The sequence below is a fragment of the Cyprinus carpio genome, chromosome A22, assembly GCF_018340385.1.
Source record: "Cyprinus carpio isolate SPL01 chromosome A22, ASM1834038v1, whole genome shotgun sequence".
Lineage (NCBI taxonomy): Eukaryota > Metazoa > Chordata > Actinopteri > Cypriniformes > Cyprinidae > Cyprinus > Cyprinus carpio.
Window position 1 is genome coordinate 2,189,037 of NC_056593.1, and position 19,845 is coordinate 2,208,881.

Consider the following 19,845-nt stretch of genomic DNA (forward strand, 5'->3'; position numbering starts at 1 on the left):
AGAGGACAAACTGTGGGCAACGAAACACTGAAATAAACAGACTGTGCGGGTATAAATATAATAATTATGATAATAGTTATGTTACTATGTGATTTTTTTTATGTGAATTTAATTTTCATTATTAAATGAAAGATTATTATTATTATGATGATGATTTTTTTATATATGCATTTAATTTTCATTATTAAATGAAAGATTATTATTATTATGTTTATAAATTAAATTATTTTTTAATTTATTCCAGTTAAGCTAAATGAGAATGTTATATACTGCAAAATATGTAATTTGGGTCATATTTTATGATATCTTAATTTGATTTATGTTATTATGTCAAACTTTGTATAATAATACATTATAAATATATTAATATTTATTAAAAAATATAATTGTCTACACACACACACACACACATATATATTTGTTTGTTTATTTTTTGCTGTTTATTATTATTATTATTATTATTATTATTATTATTAATATTATGGAGTTTGCATAGTGTTTCTTATAAATTTAACATAGAAATTAATTTCATATAAATAAAAAAAATAATATTTAATTAATTTGAAATGTTACAAAACAAGAATAATATTATATACTGTAAAATCTTTACAGAATTTCATATTTTTTTGTTATGACAACATTTGTAATAATACATTATAAATATATTCAATAAAATGTATATTAAAGCATAATATTATTATAATTATTATCTGTCATTATTAACTCTAAAAATAAAATCATACCTACATATATTTTTAAGATCGCAATATGTTCCTTATAAATGTTTATATATAAACCCATTCCATAAAAATGTAATTCTATTAATTAATTCCAGTTATTAAAGAATAAGAAGAAGAAGAATTATAACTTCTTTATGGAATTTGTTTCATATCATTATATAACAGCTTAAAATAAGCATAATGATAACTAGTACTATCGTTAATGTTATTATTAATTATTGTGGTCATACATCAATAAAATGTTGAAAAAGGATGATTAAACCCAATATTACTGACCTGTGTGCTTTTACACTGAAGTCTACAACATCATTAGAAACATTCTAATGCAAAACTACTGGAATCAACTTTAAGTTTCCTTTTCCAAATCAGTCTTTTAGCATGAATGTTAGCGTTTAGCATGGTGTCAGTCTACAGCAGGGTTTTAGCACAGAGTCGACGTAAAGCTATTCCAGTGAAAGCATCTGTGGAGCCTCGGTAAAGCGAGCGAGCGCTGATTACGAGCGTAACGTGTAATCACCGGTTTTGAGGTTATGGGTAAAAGCCTGCGGCACGTCAGACGGCTGTGGGTCACTTTGTGGTTACGGGTAAGCGCTGGATGGGTGAGTCTGGGGTCATTTGATTATTATAATAGTCTCGTCATTCCTGCCCACTGATTGTAATTACGACACAGAGAAAAGGTCTGATAACTGCCACAACAGCACAAACACGCGTGATTCATCCGCGGCGTCTATCATTAGCGCTCACACCATTAAGTGGCTTTACTGGCTTAAATATAGCAGATTTAGGGTCATTTTCACTTAGCAGAGAACTTTTTCTACGTCTGCTATTTTAGCAAGCTATTGTTTCCAAGATCTCGCTAAAACAAGTGAAGTTTCGCATCTCTTCGATCAATGCAGCGGCTGTTCTTCGGGATTTGTACGCAAAAGCTGCGTGTGAACAGTTTCTCACACACACACACACACAATATAAAATATAACAAATGTTAAAACATTTAAAAATAATAATAAAATTACAAATACAGTTTCAAAACAAATTTTAAAAAATTTTAAAATATTTATAAATTTTCAAATACAGTTTCAAAACCAAAAATATTTCGCAAAAAAATTTAATTCACAAATAATTACACAACCAATAAATAACATGATATTTTTACAAAAAAAATTTTTATATCTATAAATAAAAAAAAAAAAACAAATAACATGATATTTTACAAAAATCTAATTTTATATCTATAAAAATTTTTTCAACTATATAACAATATAACCATAAAACATTTCCAGCCAAAATTGTTTGAATTCATGCTAGTTGGTTTTTTTCCTTCTGTTCTCGTGTTGCTTTTGCGCAAAATACATTCCTTCCATTCCTATTATACATACAGCAAAAACAGACCTGTTAAAACAAGGTATACAAGTTAAAAAAGGCCTCGCACTTTCAAAACAACATTAAACGTGTTCGGGATCGCCCGACTGAGACTTGTCTTTCCGAAGCGCTGTTAGTCACTGTGACTCAATAATAAATCATCAGATGCTCTGTCTTTAGAAGAGCAGGAGAACAGAGGAGAGCTGATGCTGAGGTAAGACTGTCATTCGTTTATGCTGAAGAGCTGCTTAGTTTCGTCCTTTAAGACAGGTTTAACAGATGAAAAGGACGCTGTGTTGGTGAAAACCAGGCAACTAATGCCTTTAAGCGGGGTATGAAGTACAGGAATTTTGCATAAACCATTACAGCATCAGGCTTTGCATAACAGAAAGCTTTAGCACAGACTGCTGTTTCTGTGACCCTCCTCAGAACCGTTTGAGTTCAATATTGCGGCTCTCCTTCAGGAACGCATGTGGAGTTTCACACAGAAATCAAAACAAAAAAGTTAACACTTAAATTTAGTATAAATGCATTATAAAAATAAAACAATTTTAATATATTATATATATATATAATTATATATTAAGTAAAATAGTTTTGTAAAATTTATATATAATATAGTAAAGTAAAATATTTTGTAATTTTAAATATATATTGCAATCATTCTAAACATAGCATTTCAAAAATGAATAAAAGAATAAAATGTAAAATGTATAAAATGATAAAATATTTATTAGAAATAATGATACAAATAAAATAATATATAACAAGAATTAAAGTTAAAAATATATATAAAATACAACAAAATATTTAACAAATAAAAATAAATTTACTTATTTTAAAATAAAGATAAATACAAATATTTAAAAATCATCTTGGTTTTTATCTATAAAGAACAGTTGAAACAAAATGTTCAAAACAGATTAAATATTTATAATTTGTATAGGAAATGTATCTATTACAATCGTGATTAATCAATAAGATAGCACTTAAATATGTTCTAAATGTACCATTAAAAATATTTATTAAATCGGTTAAAATATTTAATATAAAAAATAAAAAGAAAACACAGCATAAATAAAAATTAAAAAAGAACTAAGAATGTTTATATAAAATATAATGTTAAAATATTTATTACAAAAATTACAAGATGTATTAAAAATAAATATAAAATCGAACACTTAAAATCAACTTGCATTTATATCCAAAGAACAGAATAAACAAAGTAATTTAATATTTAGATATTTATTAATTTTTTTATATTACAATCATAATTCACCAGTAAGTTAGCACTTGAAATTTATTTATATATATATATATATATATATATATGGTAATAATATAAAATTTTAAATACTTTATTAAAAAACTGGAAAATCTCGCAGAATCCTAAAAGAGATGAGCCAAAAGATTTATACTATCTTTGTATAATCCTATATATTGATAAATTATTTCAGAGTATCAAAACTGAAGTGCATTATAGCTTGATGGCAGTAAAATGAATCATAATTCATCATAATCAAAGGGTGAAAAAAAAAAAAAGGAGTAATGGTGTCGAAACGCTGCTGGTGTTTATACACGTGTTCTCTGTGTGACGTCTCTGTGTGAAAACCCTGCTTCATGTCGAGTGTTGACTGGCTGGTTTGAAGCGGGGTGTTTGTTTAAGTGGGACAGGAGCATGTGTGTGGGTTATGCTTGCGTTTTGAAGTACAGCAGCCTCAGATCTCAGAGACGCACAAACATCTTCACATCTCATAATCCACACAACCACAGGCAGGCGCCAGGGCTTTCCTAGACAGCACTGCGAAAATTCGGGAGGTGCGGAGAGGATTTTCTGCCGGCACCTCATTCAGGATTATGGCGATGTCTCGTCTGTGTAATTTGGGGCAGGAAAAGACCCGTGGAAAAGGATTTTCCCTGTTTCAGGCAGGAATACTTAATCCGATAATGAACTACTGCCATTATTTACTCAACCTCAAACTTGTATGGCTTTCTTCCTTCAGTAAAATACAAACTGAGAAATTTCACAGATTATTCTAATTTACTGTACGACTTCAATGTATGTGTGTGTGTGTGTGTGTGTGTGTGTGTATAAACTAATCAAACTAATATATACACACACACACATTCACATTATATATATATTATATACCTATACATAGTACATACGTACAGGTCAAAAGTTTGGAAACATTATTATTTTTTAATGTTTTTGAAAGAAGTTTCTTCTGCTCATCAAGCCTGCATTTATTTTATCAAAAATACAGAAAAAAAATGTAATATTGTGAAATATTATTACAATTTAAATAATTGTTTTTTTAAAATGTATCATACTTTAAATTATAATTTATTTCTGTGATGCAAAGCTGAATTTTTTTTTAGATCCTGTAGGAAATCATTGATGACATTATCAAAGTTGGAAACAGTTCTGCTGCTTAATATTTTTTCAGAACATGTGATACTTTTTTAGGATACTTTGATGAATAAAAAGTAAAAAAATTATTTAAAAAAAGAAGCTATGTTTTTAAAATATGAATATTTTGTAATAACAATATACACTACTGGTCAGTAATTTGGGGTCAGTAATTTTTTTTTCTTTCTTTTTTTAAATAAAATCAATACTTTTATTCAGCAAGGATGTGTTAAATTGATAAAAAAGTGATAGTAAAGAAAATATATTATTAGAATATATATTATTAGAATTTTCTTTTTATTTTGAATAAATGCAGTTCTTTTTAACCTTTTATTCATCAAATATATTAGACAGCAGAACTGTTTCCAACACTCATAATAAATCAGAATATTAGAATGATTTCTAAATGATCATGTGATAGACTGGATGTTACATGTGACAATGAAGGCTGGAGTAATGATGCTGAAAATTCAGCTTTGCATCACAGGAATAAATTATTTTTTAAAAGTATATTCAAATAGAAAACTATTATTTTAAGTTGTAATAATATTTCACAATATTGCTGTTTTTTTCTGTATTTTTGATCAAATAAATGCAGGCTTGATGAGCAGAAAGAGACTTCTTTCAAAAACATTAAAAATAGTAATGTTTCCAAACTTTTGACCTGTACTATATATATATATATATAATACATTTATATTGACTTATTATATATTAGATGTATATTTTAGTTTTGTTATGTTTTATAATCATTTTAATTTTTTGTTTATTATTTTTAATGTATATGTGCGTGTGCGGATGTGTATGTCTATACATGTGTGTGTGTGTGTGTGTATACATACATAAAATTTATATTTGTTGCACCAGAAAAAAAAAAAAAAAAAAGGATGGAACAAAAAGTTTCCAAAGTTATTTCTGTTTCCGCTCCTTTTCCTTTAAGACTTCTGTATGTAAATGACCTATGTTTTGATCGCCTAACCTAACAAGTTCCACTTCTACATGAAGACATGCTAACGAACAGATGTGAGGTCTCACCTTGCGCCAGCCGCTCCAACCTCTTGCCGTGCTCGGGAGGAATGGCATACCTGCGGTGAGGAAGAAAAAAACAGAGATCAATTAACGGGATCAATGGAAAAGACACTGGAGGGACGCACAGCGAGACGCCTCTCTGTGAGAACTGCTCTCTGAACATCACACAGAGAACACGCAGAGAACATTTCACCCCTATTTCACATTCACCAGTCACACGCTAGTTTAAAGACAAAGCACTCAAACGTCACCGAGACAAAGCCTGGGAAATTACTGCGCAAGAGCCAATTTATTTCAGCTAATCGGCTCAAACACGCGCAACGCTGATACAGATTGTGCTGTGCTGCTTAATTTGAAACGATTTTGCTGGAGAAGGAAACAGCACAATATCTTCTGTGCCACTAAAGGTTCAATACGCTTGACGTTGTTATTGACATTGTCTGTATTCAATTCGCTTGACGTTGTTATTGACATTGTCTGTATTAGCCTAATTATTTCCTCAAGTTTCCGGAGAGCTGAAACCCTCCCGAGGCCTCGAACGCAAATGTAAATCCAGTGCATCACTCTCCCCTGGGCTCCAGCTCCAAATCACACATTCACAATGGCTTCAGGAGGGGTTTGAGAAGCGCCACACTGCCCTCTACTGGCGCCAGGAGGCAAAACAGGGATTTTATGGGCGAGTGGCATTTTCCAGTTAAACACAGGCCAATTTCACAGCAGTGGTTTTCTCTACACAAGCGCACGATCATCTGAAAGTCAGCTGAATACCAAGTGGACGGATTAGACGTTTGTGTTTGTATGCAGCTGATGGGATGTACAAGAAGGGGTTTGTTTTATTTCACAATGTGTTGTGGCTTTTACTGAAAAGTTACAGGAGAAAAAGTACAAGAATTATAGGGGAAAACAAAGGGGATGGGAACTGAAAGCGCTTGACATGGCTATGCACTAACCAGACAGGAACAAGAACAAGGTGGAAATTAGATCTAAGGAGATGGAAAGTCAGATGCGAACATATTGAGATAATTATGGAATTAGGAGTAGTGCACATTACTTGTGGTTCGGTTCATATCATCGTTTTAGAGACACCGTTTCCACATGGTTCAGTATGTGCTATTTTAGGGAAAAGAGGTCTATACTGTTAAAGAAATAAGAAGAAATAATCAAACTACAAGAAACAGCACAAATAAATACAACCGAGCAAAGATACTAATAAAATAAACAGTGCTTTTCAGGTTTTTTGGGTAGGTCTAACATTAGTTTTTAGGTACAGAATTTGAATAAAGTAATCAAATGTAAAACAATATTGCATATTTCACTGTATAAATGAAAGATGAATCCTTATCAAAGTTACAAAAGCTATTCAATCAAGAGCAGTGAGTGTTTTCCTTGTATTTTGTTGTTGGATTAACAATAAGGAAGTGCTATCACTTTAAGACAATACTCGGACTAGTACACTGATATTGTAATGTCTGCTGGGATACTCACCAAGACAGGCATGTTGACATAATTTTTGTGTGAATTTTGTCCATTCAAGCTAAAGATTTGAAAGAGAACTCAGTATTTGAGCGCTCTCCGAGATGCGTGTTTGGCGATACAGATGAGCGCACAGGCAAATCTACTCATTCGCGTCTTCTGGATCTTTAATGTTTAAACTGGCAAGGTTTAAATGAGTTTAGTTTAAACCCAGATAGCAGCATATGCTCTTCAGGTCTCACCTGCACTATCAAGACCTGGGTGATTATGGCATAAATGACTGGTCATATTCCAGCATGCAGCACTCGCATTGAACAAAGTTTACAAAGAGTGACAGGTTTGTCCACATTTCTTTTTTTGTTTATCGCTGCTGTTGTAATGTATTGGGAAGCCAGAATGTGTATCCATCGACAGAAACACACATTAGCCGAACTCTGTCTGTTTTACATGTTATCTTTAACAAGACATATTACAGATGCATTGTCAGATTTAAGTTGAATCGTGGTGCAAGTGCGTTCTAAACTGTGGGTGGAAAACAGTACGGTTTGATTTTTTACCAAGAACCATTACACCCCTAGTAGGGATCTACATGCATATATTACACTAATAGCACGGGATTCTAGCATTCTTGTATTCAAAAACATTTAATACCAAATCTAACCACCCAGGGATCTAGAGACTAAAAGTGAACTACTTAAAACCGTTATACAGTGTCTTGTAACATAACAAAGCAGTGAGATGCCAATAAATGGCCTCCACCTACAGCAAATATGAATGCTAATCAATTCCCATGATGTGGTGCACTGTTGCATGTATTGGGAACTGCCTTGAACACCAAAGACGGAGCCATTGGAAAATCGAACGGCTGGCCACAAGCACCCCAACTCTAAGGACACTAGCGGTAACGGATTCAATTTGGTGTTTGAGGTGCCACCACAGATCAATAATTATTAGATGGCTCTTTCTCTCCTTTTCTTGCAGATAAAAGGTGGATCTGATGGGCAGCTGTAATTAGGGTACAAATGCTTCCTGCCAGCAGGAGTATCCTTACACCTCACTAACCCCACCAGATCAAGCTGACAGTAACTCTATCTGGCAACCGATAGTTGCAGAAGCTTTATTCGATCTGGAACTGCCTGTGGAGGAGGGCAAATATTGACAAAAATCACACCGGGGGCACCAGAAATCAAGCTAAATCTGAGGGGCTTGGCTTGGTGTGACAGGAAACCCCCACATGGAGGAAAGCCTCTAGCATCTTGAGGATCCTCAGGCACCACCGGAACAACGAAACGAACAAGAAGCGCCCACTAAACACCGTTTGAGATTTTGAGACATGGGTAGTTGGGTGCCTGGGCGTATGTAAGGGATACATCCCATTTACCTCATTTATGGCCCATGAAACAATTCTATACTTCACTTCCTAGATGCAAGATCTCTCCAGTCCCACGGCGGCAACACAAATCCCCTACCTGCCAAACGGCACAGACGCCGCTGGCAGCGTTAAGATTTTATTTGTCATCATCTTGAAGAGGACAAGAACAAGAAAACAAGCTATAAGAATCAAGCAATTCCCTTGGCTGCGGCACTCCCTCTCTCAGTGATTATTTCCGGCAGCGTGCGCACCACTTTGGGCCACTCCGCAATCTTTAAGAATCTGACACTAGATCTCAGGAGGCTGCGAGAATTATGACTTTGATGGGAGGAGAGTTAGAGGCGAATGAAGTTAATTTCACAGTGGCTGAACAGGGGGTTAGGCAAACAGCTACCACACACACTTTAACATACTGTAATTACCAGAAAAGTAAAACGGATTCAATTTCAAAAGCAGAAGGGGGTGTTTGGGTGTGGAGGACAAGCGCACGCATAGTTGCATTAAGCTGAGTTGAAGGGTGAGTAAATTTTCTCCTCTTTCTTTTTTTCTGTGCACAAGCCTTGCCGTTCTCCGCTATGCGGAGAGTTAACTTGAGATAAGGCCTCCAGAGAGCAGGAGAAAGAGAGAATGCTTAGCTAGAGACATCAAGAGCTAACACTTCAGAGAGATATGAGGACACAGAAGAAATGGAGACGGAAAGATACTCAAGAGAGCAAGCAAGACCTCTTAAAGAATTACCGTTTTGTACCCTTATCCATTTGGACACCTGTGCCTACCAGAGCTTGACCCAAAAACACTACAACCCTTTCAACATGATTCATGTCAATGCCTTAAACTCTACAGAGACCAGTGTCAAGCACTAGCATTAAATCTGGCCCTAGTGCAACTTTCAAATGAGGAGCCCTTGATGTTACCTCATGCATTTACATTTACTATTCACAGTTTTATGGTTCCCACATCTTTTGATCAGGGAACTGAACTTTTTTCATTATAGAAACATTATTTTTGCATGCACTGCAAGGTCAGAGGTCTCTGTTGCAATTTGTAGCTATGCACAAAATAAAATGGTCAATAACACTATTTTTAAAATGAGGGTCCATAGTGCTAACAAGCTTAATTAAATCAAGAATTCAACAACTTTCCATAAAGCAAAAAGATGCAGTTGCATTTGTGTAACATTTACATTGATGGATTTATGTACTTCTACTAAATTGTGAGGATAAAAATGACAGATGTTAGATATATAACATCTTGCCAGAGACTTTTTTTTGGTATAAAAAGCACTAGTCATTGTCCGTGCACTTTTATTAAAGGATCTGACAAAAGAGTGCATGTGTTTCTAAAAGTTTAGTATGAAAAATTATTTGATTTTATGGAAAACTAGTTAGTTTTCCATCCCGAACAACTAACTTTCAATTACATAAAAATACAACTGAATTTCTAAACTATTTTTAATACCTACTTGTAAGCTTTGCATTTCAACAGCTTTCCCAGTTGTTAGTGATCATCGTTTAACAATTTTAAAGTGCACTTTCTATAGATTACACTCACAACCAAAAAATATTTTAGCACTCAGTATCATAAAAAATATATTAATACAAAATAATTCACTTAATAAATTGGACTTTTCAATTATAGGAAACACTACCATTTAATGGGAGCTTTGCTTTATACTTTCTACTTAAGTTTTGCGTGATGCAACCTATTATGCTTTTCATCTCACGCATGTTTTGAAGCCCAGATGTTCCTACAACATTGACCAGTTTTAAATTAATTTTTCCAAAGCAAAAAAAAAAAAAAAAAACCACCATTGATTGACTACTGCTTTCCAGCTTGATTAAAAGACACAAGACTCCCAGATGCATGAAATATCCCTCTGTACGACAGCCTGAGACACTGACAGAACAACTGCGTCTAATGAACGCGGTTTCTTTAAGACAAAACAAACCCAGGGCACTCTAACCCACACTTGCATTTTTTTTGAAAGAGGGGAAAAATGAGAGAGATACACCAAGGAGAAGATACAAAATGAGAGTGAGGGAAGAAAATAAGTGAAGAAAAAAGTCTCATATGTAGAAATAGCACAGGAAAGACGCCCAGCTGGAAAATTGTGTATTCTGCACTTCAAAATACAGTATTAAAGCATCTCTCCGCAAGAACGGAGAGGAAAAGTCAAGCTGTACTTCAGGAAAACAAACCATCAGAATACCAAGTAATTTCAACAGCATTTGGATTTGGATCAAGGCATGTTATGCTTGGTTTCCACATCTTTTAGTCCACAATTGACTTGAAATTGCTCTTCTTATCAAAACCTTGATTTCAATGTACATTTATCTTTCTATCCACTGAATGAAAGCATAGGTCATATACATATACATCATCCCTAACGATCCTCTAGAGGATTTACTTCACAACCAAGTGCCTCTGAAATTGCGGCAAGAGCGAGATACAGTGAGACAAAGCAAACGCCACATGATTCATCTGTCTCGATGACATCATCCCGAACGTCTACGGCCGATGTGAATGACAACAGTGCCCCCAAGTTAAGGTTTTTCATACTGCACCCATGACAAGTTGGTACTGTAAAATCAAGAATATAATCTAGTTTCTGAGACACTAAATTTCAATCAAACTGATGGACCGCAATTTTATCTTCACAAGCCCCATATATGGCAAGCATCAAATCACTTTTTGGTTAAACACTGCCAAAATGACCAAATCTGATCATACTTTATCACTGTGATGTAATGTCTGCAATAAAAAAAAGGCAGACAAACTTCGTTGAATCTTTAGAATTCAACTAAATGCACATATAAAACCTTTATAAAAATTATAATTATACACAAATGTATTTGATGCATAAGAAATGAAAACAAATGCAACAATTGTAATGATGATGATTTGTTTTTAACTAAGTAATGCAAAATGATTTATAAACCCTCCAGATATTTAATTATTTAAAAAAAAATATTAATGTTTTCAACAGCATTTGTGGCAAAATACTATTTTCCACACAAAAACTGATTTCTACAATATATTTAAAAATTATAATTCTACACAAAAGTATCGAATGCACATGAAAAGAAAGCAAATACAACAACTTTAAGTGTGATGACTTGTTTTTAACAGTACTGCAAAATGATTTATAAACCCTCCAGATAAGGAAATATTTTTTACAGTACTTGTGCCTTAATATTGTTTACCACAAACAAATTGATTACGAAAACGTATATATATTTTTTTAATTATAACTATACACAAATGTATTGAATGCACAAGAAAAGAAAGCAAATATGATATAAAATTGACTTGTTTTTAACTTTAAGTAATGAAAAATGATTAGGCTATAAACCCTACAGATATGGAAATTTTAACAAAATATTAATGTAACATTTTCATCAACATCTGTGACATAATATTTTTTTATCACATAAAATATTGATTCCTAAAATGTTATGTTATATATATATATATATATATATATATATATATATTATATATATATATATATATATATATATATATATATATATATACATATAAAATTATGCACAAATCTATTGAATGCACAAGAAAAGAAAGCAAACAATTTTAAGTGCAATGACTTGTTTTTATCTCTAAGTAATGCTTATAAACCTCCATATATTAATGTTTCCAACAGATTTAGTTGCATACTATTGTTTACCACATAAAACACTGATTCCTAAAATTTTATATATAAAAAAGATGATTTCTAGTCATTTTACAGAAAAAAAACCTTTAATGTATTTTTGTGGGGTTTTTTTTTTTTTTGTAAGATCATTAAAAGTAGAAATATTAGGCTTATATTATTTATATTTATTAAGTGTGTTACTGCAACATATATTTTTTTTATCAAATTGTTTAATTTTTTTAGATTTTTAGAGTGCATTTTTATATAAAACGTAAAAATCGATTTCTAAAATATATTTAAAAATTATAATTACAATTAAAATTATACTCAAATTTACCAAATGCACATGAAAGGAAAACGAAGTCAAGTCACTTTCTGGTAAAATACCAGCAAAATGACTAAATCTGGTCACACTTAATCACTTTAATGTAGTTCAAGTGTTTAAAACGGCCAACAAACTAAACGCACATATATAGTGAATGTAGGACACTCACCAGGACTTTGGTTGGCCGAAATGCAGGTAGTTGATGCTGTAGAGGTCCATGTCCTCCGTGTGCCAGGCGAAAGTGGTTTTCCACATGCCGAAGTACAGGTAGGGTGTGTTGACGCCCTCAATGACGATCCCACACTCCTGCTCCACCATGTCCAGAAGAGTATTCAGATGGCTGATGTTCCACTCTGTGATTTCCTGATGAAGAGAAAACATCATAAACACATGCAAATGAATAAAACCATAGTTGTCTATTAAACACTAATCATAGTAAAGGTGACTAACCGGGTCATAGAGGGACCCGCTAATGTCGGCGCCGTAAATGGGCGACACAAACGTCAAGTTTTTCCAGTACTTTCTTTCCAGGTCATCAAAGTCCTTGTGTTGAGGGGTGCAGTACCTGAGATTGGTGAAGAAAACACAAAGTTTAAGTATAAGTTAAGCTCGAAGAACCAATGAAACACTTGCTGTAGTAAAAGCGCAAACTTCTCAAACTTAGTATTACATTTACATTAAATCTACAGTACCAGTCAAAAGTTTTTGAACAGTAAGATTTTTAATGCTATTTAAAGAATACCTTTCGGCTCACCAAACCTGCATTTATTTGATCAGAAATACAGCAAAAGCAGTAATATTGTGAAATATTTTTACTATTTAAAATAACTTCTTTCTATTTGAATATATTTTAAACTGTAATTTATTCCTGTAAATATGATTTCAAAGCTGTATTTTTACTTCAGTGTCACATGATCCTTCAGAAATCATTCTAATATGCTGATTTGCTGCTTAAGACACATTTATTATTATTATTATTATTAATAATATTTAAAACAGTTAAGTAATTTTTTTTAAGATTCTTTGATGGATAGAAAGATCCAAAGATCAGCATTTTTCTCAAATAAAAAGCTTTTGTAACATTATACACTCTGCCATTCAAAAACTTGGGAGTCAGAATAATAATTATTTGTATTTTTTTATGGGGAAGAAATTATAGAAATTAATACTTTTATTTAGCAAGCATACTTTAAATTGATCAAAGGTGATGATAAACACATATTATAATGTTACAAAAGATTTCTATTTCAGATAAATGCTGTTCTGTTTGGTGAGCAGAAGAGTCGTCTTTAAAAAAAAAAAAACAAAACATTAAAAATCTTACTGGTCAAAACCTTTTGATTGGTCGTGTACTTCACCATTCAGTCACTTTTTTCGAAAAATTAACAAAACCCCCAAAAAACAATGATTTTGATCTTAAATTTTAGTCATGTTATTAACATAAAGGTCCAGATAAGAGAGGTCAACTTTACAAAGAAACCACATTGTATACATTATAAAAATTTGATTTGATCAAACAAAGCGTACTTTTTACTATTGGCCAGTTTGCGATATTCTCCGACCGTCATGGACTTCTTCTGGATGTTGTATTGAGTGAAGAGTCCTGATTGGCCGGTCACCACTTGCATGATGGGAGCAGGAATGACCATCTCTTCAATGGTCTCATAGGAACGCCGCGGCTTCCACTCCTTCGGTGGAATAACCTGAGCGAGAAAATAACCCTACAGTTAGATAACTGACACAAGCCTTTTTCATCATGTTTGTTCACGTCCTTAGAAAACAAAAATGACTTCTGATCTTAGCATTCAGAAGACATGAAAAAATGCATTTACAGAATTGATTATTCAAGGTTAATGTTAATTTATACAGATATATTACTGTTTATTGTTAATTTCTGTTCATTCATAAAACATTAATGATAATTTATACAATTGAAATGTTAAAAATGTATTACGATATGTAAGAATTAACATTAACCAAGATAAATAAATGCTGTAAAAGTCATACGGGTTGGGATTTTATGTGCATCTCTTAACTTTAATTAGGAAAAGTCTGAAGAAAATAAGATTTTTTTAATTTTAAAAAAGTATTATTGTTGTCTATCGATATAGCCCACATACAACATAATGAAAACAAATAAGAAAGCTGCTAAGTTTATTTATTATTTTAATTCTATTTAGATCAATATTTGCTCATTTTAATGGTGAGTAATGAGTTTGGAGAAGATAAGTTATATTAAAAAAATGCTTATTTAACATTAAAATATTAATACTGATATAAAACTAATACAAGTACACATAATTTAGTGAAAGCAAATGAGAAAACTTACATTTTGTGATTATTTTAATAATATTTAGATTAATAAGTGCTCTAAAAAATATGTATTGTAATTATCTGTAATTGTTCATTTTAATAATGAGCCTGGACAAAATGAGTTAGATAAAAAAAAATACATTTAAAAAAGTAAATATTCTTCTATAAAAACTTTTTATTTTTCAATGTTTTTACGTAATTTTTATTTTCTAACATCAATACATTAAGGTTGAATTTATATGCATGTATATATGAAAACGTCAGGTCCTTCAATACAAAAATGTAGAAATTATTATTTTAATCATTATATGTACACACATAATTCAATGAAAACATAAGAATTGCTAAATGTTGTTATTTTATTGATATGCATTATAATATTTTATTAAATTGGATTAAATGTAATTGTATTTTACAATTAACACTTTATATTATAAACATTAAAAATGTCACTGTTTTATAAAAGTAATAATCCACTTGAGGTCACATTAAATTATATACGTTAACACTAGTTTTTTAGAAATTACAAGAAATAATACTTTTACAGCATTTATTGATCTAGTTTTATGTCAATTGTTTTAAATGTTCTAGTTTAACAAACTAATTTTAGTTAATTATGAATAAACAAATTAAAAATTGCATATTTATAAATTAACTAGTGCTGTCAAATGATTAATCGAATCCTAAATAAAAGTTTTTGTTTACATAATATGTGTTTGTGTACTGTGTATATTTATTATGTATATCTAAATAGACACAAATGCATATATATATATATATAAGAAAAATATGTTATGTAATTTGAATGATTTCCAGTACAAATACAACTACAAACCATCAACTTTTAACCATTAAAACCATTAAATAATGGTTTCCTGTTGTGTGTTTTGGGACATATTACATTAGGATTTAGTAACTTTAACAAAAGCTATGAATAGAAGGCGACCAATTACCAGTAGAGACCAACCTGCACCAGTACAGTTTCCATTAAAACCAATACGATTTTCATTATAACCAGTAAAACCATTGCAAATTATGTGATGGTTTCTATTTTTTTTTTTTCAACAGAGGATTGAAATAAATGTATTATTGTATGAACTAAAATACTTGAAATCTACATAAAAAGAGCAGAATGCAAAATGCATTACAATAATAAACATAAACCTAGAATCTAGAAATCTGAAACAACAGAATTCTTTGAGTATTCATATATCTGTGTGTGTGTGTGTGTGTGTGTCATGTTAATCAGACTGATCACCTTATACGCTACTTTATTTACTCGGACCTGGGATTTTACTACAGTGCTATAGGCTACATGCTGTGTATAGTGAGAGAGGCGGGCAAAGGTAACCTGATGTAACTGTTTGCTTTTTTTCTATCCAAACCACCTTTATCTTCACGTCTTTTGCTTGCCATCACGAGCCCACACGCGTCAGTTTCGGTCTCTTATCAGGGTTGCCAGGTTTTCACAAAAAAAAAACCCGCCCAAAATAACTTCAGGGGATAAAATACACATGTTTTGGTGGGGTTCCCCTGGTAAAATTCACATTTTCAGGGGGCTAAATATTCATTATTGAGGTCATTTTTCAACCTGTGGACATGCAAAACAATCCCCGGCAAAAGTGTTAAAGTTGCCCAATTCAAAACCACAGACTTGGCAACACTGTTTCTTATAAGCAAAAATAGATTGCATTAGCGCCCCCTTTTTCTGTCGTCTTTTTCTTTAATGATGAACCAGCCAGGACAATTTATATTTATATATAATATAAATTAAATGAATGTAAATACATAAATATTTTCAAAATATATGCTGCGTGTGTGTATTTATATATGCACATAATAAATATACACAGAATGCACATATATATTACACAAACAAAAACTTTTATTTTGTATACGATTAATCGTTTGACAGCACTAAAATTAACATTAACCTAGATTAATAAATCCAGTCAAAAAGTGCTGTTTATTGTTATTCATGATACTAAGAAATGAATAAACTTTACTTTTAAATTTAAATGTAGTACTTTTCATGTAATTTAAATTTAACTTCAATTAAAATTCCATTGAACTTAAAACGTAAATTGAAATTTAACTTCCATTCGATACCTTTGCCAGACCGGCTCGATGAGCTCCTTGGGTCTCGATATAAGCGATGTACTTCCCAAAGTCCTTGAACTCCTCCATGGTGGGTCTGAAGGTCATGATCTTGTAGGAGTTGGCCGCTGGAGGTGGGCCCGGGGCCGGTGCTGGAGCCGGTGCCTCTGGTGTGAGTTCTGGTGCTGACGGCTCTGGCTTTATTTCTGGGTTCAGGGTCGGTTCTTCAGACGGTTCCTGGGCCGGATCTGAAAGCGGTTCCTGCTGCGCTTGCGGGCTCGAGTCCAGGGTGGGTTGGACAGGTGAACCGTGAGCGGTGTCTGCTTGTTGAGTGACATCTGGAGCCGGTTCAGGCTCTGGGTTCGGGTCTGGAGGTAAAGACGGGTCCATGACTGCAGGTCAGCTAAAGCTGTGGACGCAAATACAAAAACATTACCAATTTATACCAACACTACTATTACAAATAATTACAACCATTCAGAGAAAAACTGCGCTGAGACAAACTAAAAATGCTGATTATAAATTATAAAAGTTTATTTTCTAACATCATCATATAGGCTAGGTTTTAATTTACACTACTGGTCAAAAGTTTGGGATCAGGATGATTTTTTATGTTTTTAAAGGAGTTTCTTCTGCTCATCGAGGCTGCATTTATTTGTTAAAAAACAGAGGGGAAAAAATTTTATATTGTGAAATATTATTCTGATGTAAAATAACCTTTTTCTATTTTAATATACATTAAAAAGATAATTTATTTCTGTGATGTGCAGCTGTATTTTCAGCATCATTCCTCCAGTCTTCAGTGTCACATGATCTTCAGAAATCATTCTAATATGCTGATTTATGATCAATGTTGGAAACAGCTGCTTCATATTTTTTTGGAACCTGTGATACTTTTTTCAGAATTTTTTGATGAATAAAAAGATAAAAAGATGAGCATTTATTTAAAATAGAAATATTTTCTAAAAATATACACTACCGTTCAAAAGTTTGGGGTCAGTACATTTTTATTATTTCTTTTTTTTTAAAGAAATTAAAACTTTTATTCAGCAAGGATGTGTTAAATTAATAAGAAGTGATAGAAAAGATTTATATTGTTAGAAAAGATTTACATTTTGAATAAATTCTGTTCTTTTTAATTTTTTATTCATCAAAGAATCCTGAAAAAAGTATCACAGTTTTCCAAAAATAATATTTGGCAGCACAACTGTTGATAATTTGAATAATAAATCAGCATATTATCATGATTTCTGAAGGATCATGTGACAGTTTATACTGGAGTAATAGCTGATGGAAATTCAGCGCTGCATCACAGAAATAAATTATATTTTAAAGGATATTAAAATAGAAAACATTATTTTATATTCTAATAACATTTTGCAAGATTACTGTTTTTTTCTGTATTTTTGATCAAATAAATGCAGCCTTGATGAGCAGAAGAGACTTCTTTATTTATTTCAGGCCCTTAAAGACAGAAACACAAAAATTAAGCCTGAGATGAACTAAGAAAACAAAAACTAATTATAAACTTAAGTATGAAACTAACCTTTATTTTGTTAAATTCACTCATCATAAATGATAGTTGGTAGTTGAGAAATAACTTTACTCTAAAAAAATGTATTTTCTAACATCAATATTTTAGGTTTCAATTTATATGAATGTATGAATAAGTGTATTTAAGTCAAGTATTTACAGACAGAAATACAAATATCTGAAAATAAGCCTAAAAAGTTTAAAACTAATTACAAATTTAAAACTAATCTGTGTACATTTTTTCTTCAATTCAGTCAATTATAAATAATAGCTGGTCGTTGATAAATAACTCGTCTATGACCATGAAATTCTTATTTTTATATATATATATATATATTAATATTTTAAGATACAGTTTATATAAATTATATGAGAAAGTGTATTTTTCAGGCCCTAAAAGACAGAAATACAAAAATATAAAAATAATCCTGAATAAATAAACATCACTATCAGAAATCGGTTTTTAAATGGTGACAAAAACCTCAAATTCATATTATTATTATTATTATTATTATTTTAATCATAACATTTTAAACTACTTTTCAAGAATAAACAGTCCTGAAATTAAATAAATTAAACCTAAATTAACCAGGCTATAAATAAAACAAATCTGTGAATTAATATAATTGTTTTTGGGGGTTTTTTTTCCAATTCAAGCCATGTAGAAAATTATATATATATTTATTTATTTTTTTTTTAATTTTTTTTTTAAATGATGATGATTTTAAAAAGATTACAAAATAAAAGCATTGAAAACGAACGTGTTCAGAACAGGCCAATTACCAAAGTGCCCAAAGCTAAAATCTCAGAGCCATTATTACGGTCTCTGCGCTGAAATCCTCGTCTGACCTGTTGCACACGCTTTCATCAGAAACACACAAACCATGAGCTCAACAAGCACAGGAATGATGCAAAACACCATACAGCCGTGAAAAAGAGATCTTTGCATGATTCCGCATAAGAAACCAGATTATTGTGCACATCAGTAATGAAGATATGCCAGAAAAGTTAGCTAGCTATCAGAGAGTCTGGCAGCCATGATGTTTTGCATGATATTTTCTTATGCAAAAGACGCATGTCATGAAGGAGCGCAGATTTAAATGAAGTGACTTCAAGGCATTATGATTTAAATGGCATGGAAATACAGACAAAGCAAAATGACTATTAATAAGTGAAAATATTACAGCCAGAAATCAAATACGAACAAGCAGTGTATTCGTTTTTTTTCCCTTCTTTAGTCACTTCTTGGAAACAGAAGTGGTCCAAACAAAGCAGAAGTGCACGAGAACCTGATTTCATGCTCTCTCTGACAGTGAAAACATTAAATCACCATGTTATGTTAAATTATATTTTAATAACTACGCTATTGCCTGTGCTGTACCTTAAAAGATTTTGCATGCTTGAACAAAATAATCAATAACTGCATGAAAACTCATCCCAGCTCACACACAAACCAAGCACCATCAAGACATTTTTAACTTCAACAGTAAAAATATGAGTCCATAATTCATAATAACACTTCCTCTGTTGATCTGATGA

The 19,845-nt window shown here is 31.8% G+C and overlaps 1 protein-coding gene across 1 annotated transcript in view; it reads right to left on the bottom strand.

The window, feature by feature from the left end:
- Positions 1–19,845, bottom strand: part of LOC109066573 (lysine-specific demethylase 4B-like) — a 57,260-nt gene that overhangs the window by 36,617 nt on the left and 798 nt on the right. The window contains exons 2-6 of the mRNA XM_042712284.1: positions 16,786–17,182; positions 13,891–14,066; positions 12,814–12,928; positions 12,533–12,726; positions 5,548–5,597 (exon numbers count right to left, since the gene is read on the bottom strand). Of these exons, the coding sequence (XP_042568218.1) occupies positions 5,548–5,597; positions 12,533–12,726; positions 12,814–12,928; positions 13,891–14,066; positions 16,786–17,163 (913 nt within the window). The 5' untranslated portion in view covers positions 17,164–17,182. The remainder of the gene's footprint in view (positions 1–5,547; positions 5,598–12,532; positions 12,727–12,813; positions 12,929–13,890; positions 14,067–16,785; positions 17,183–19,845) is intronic.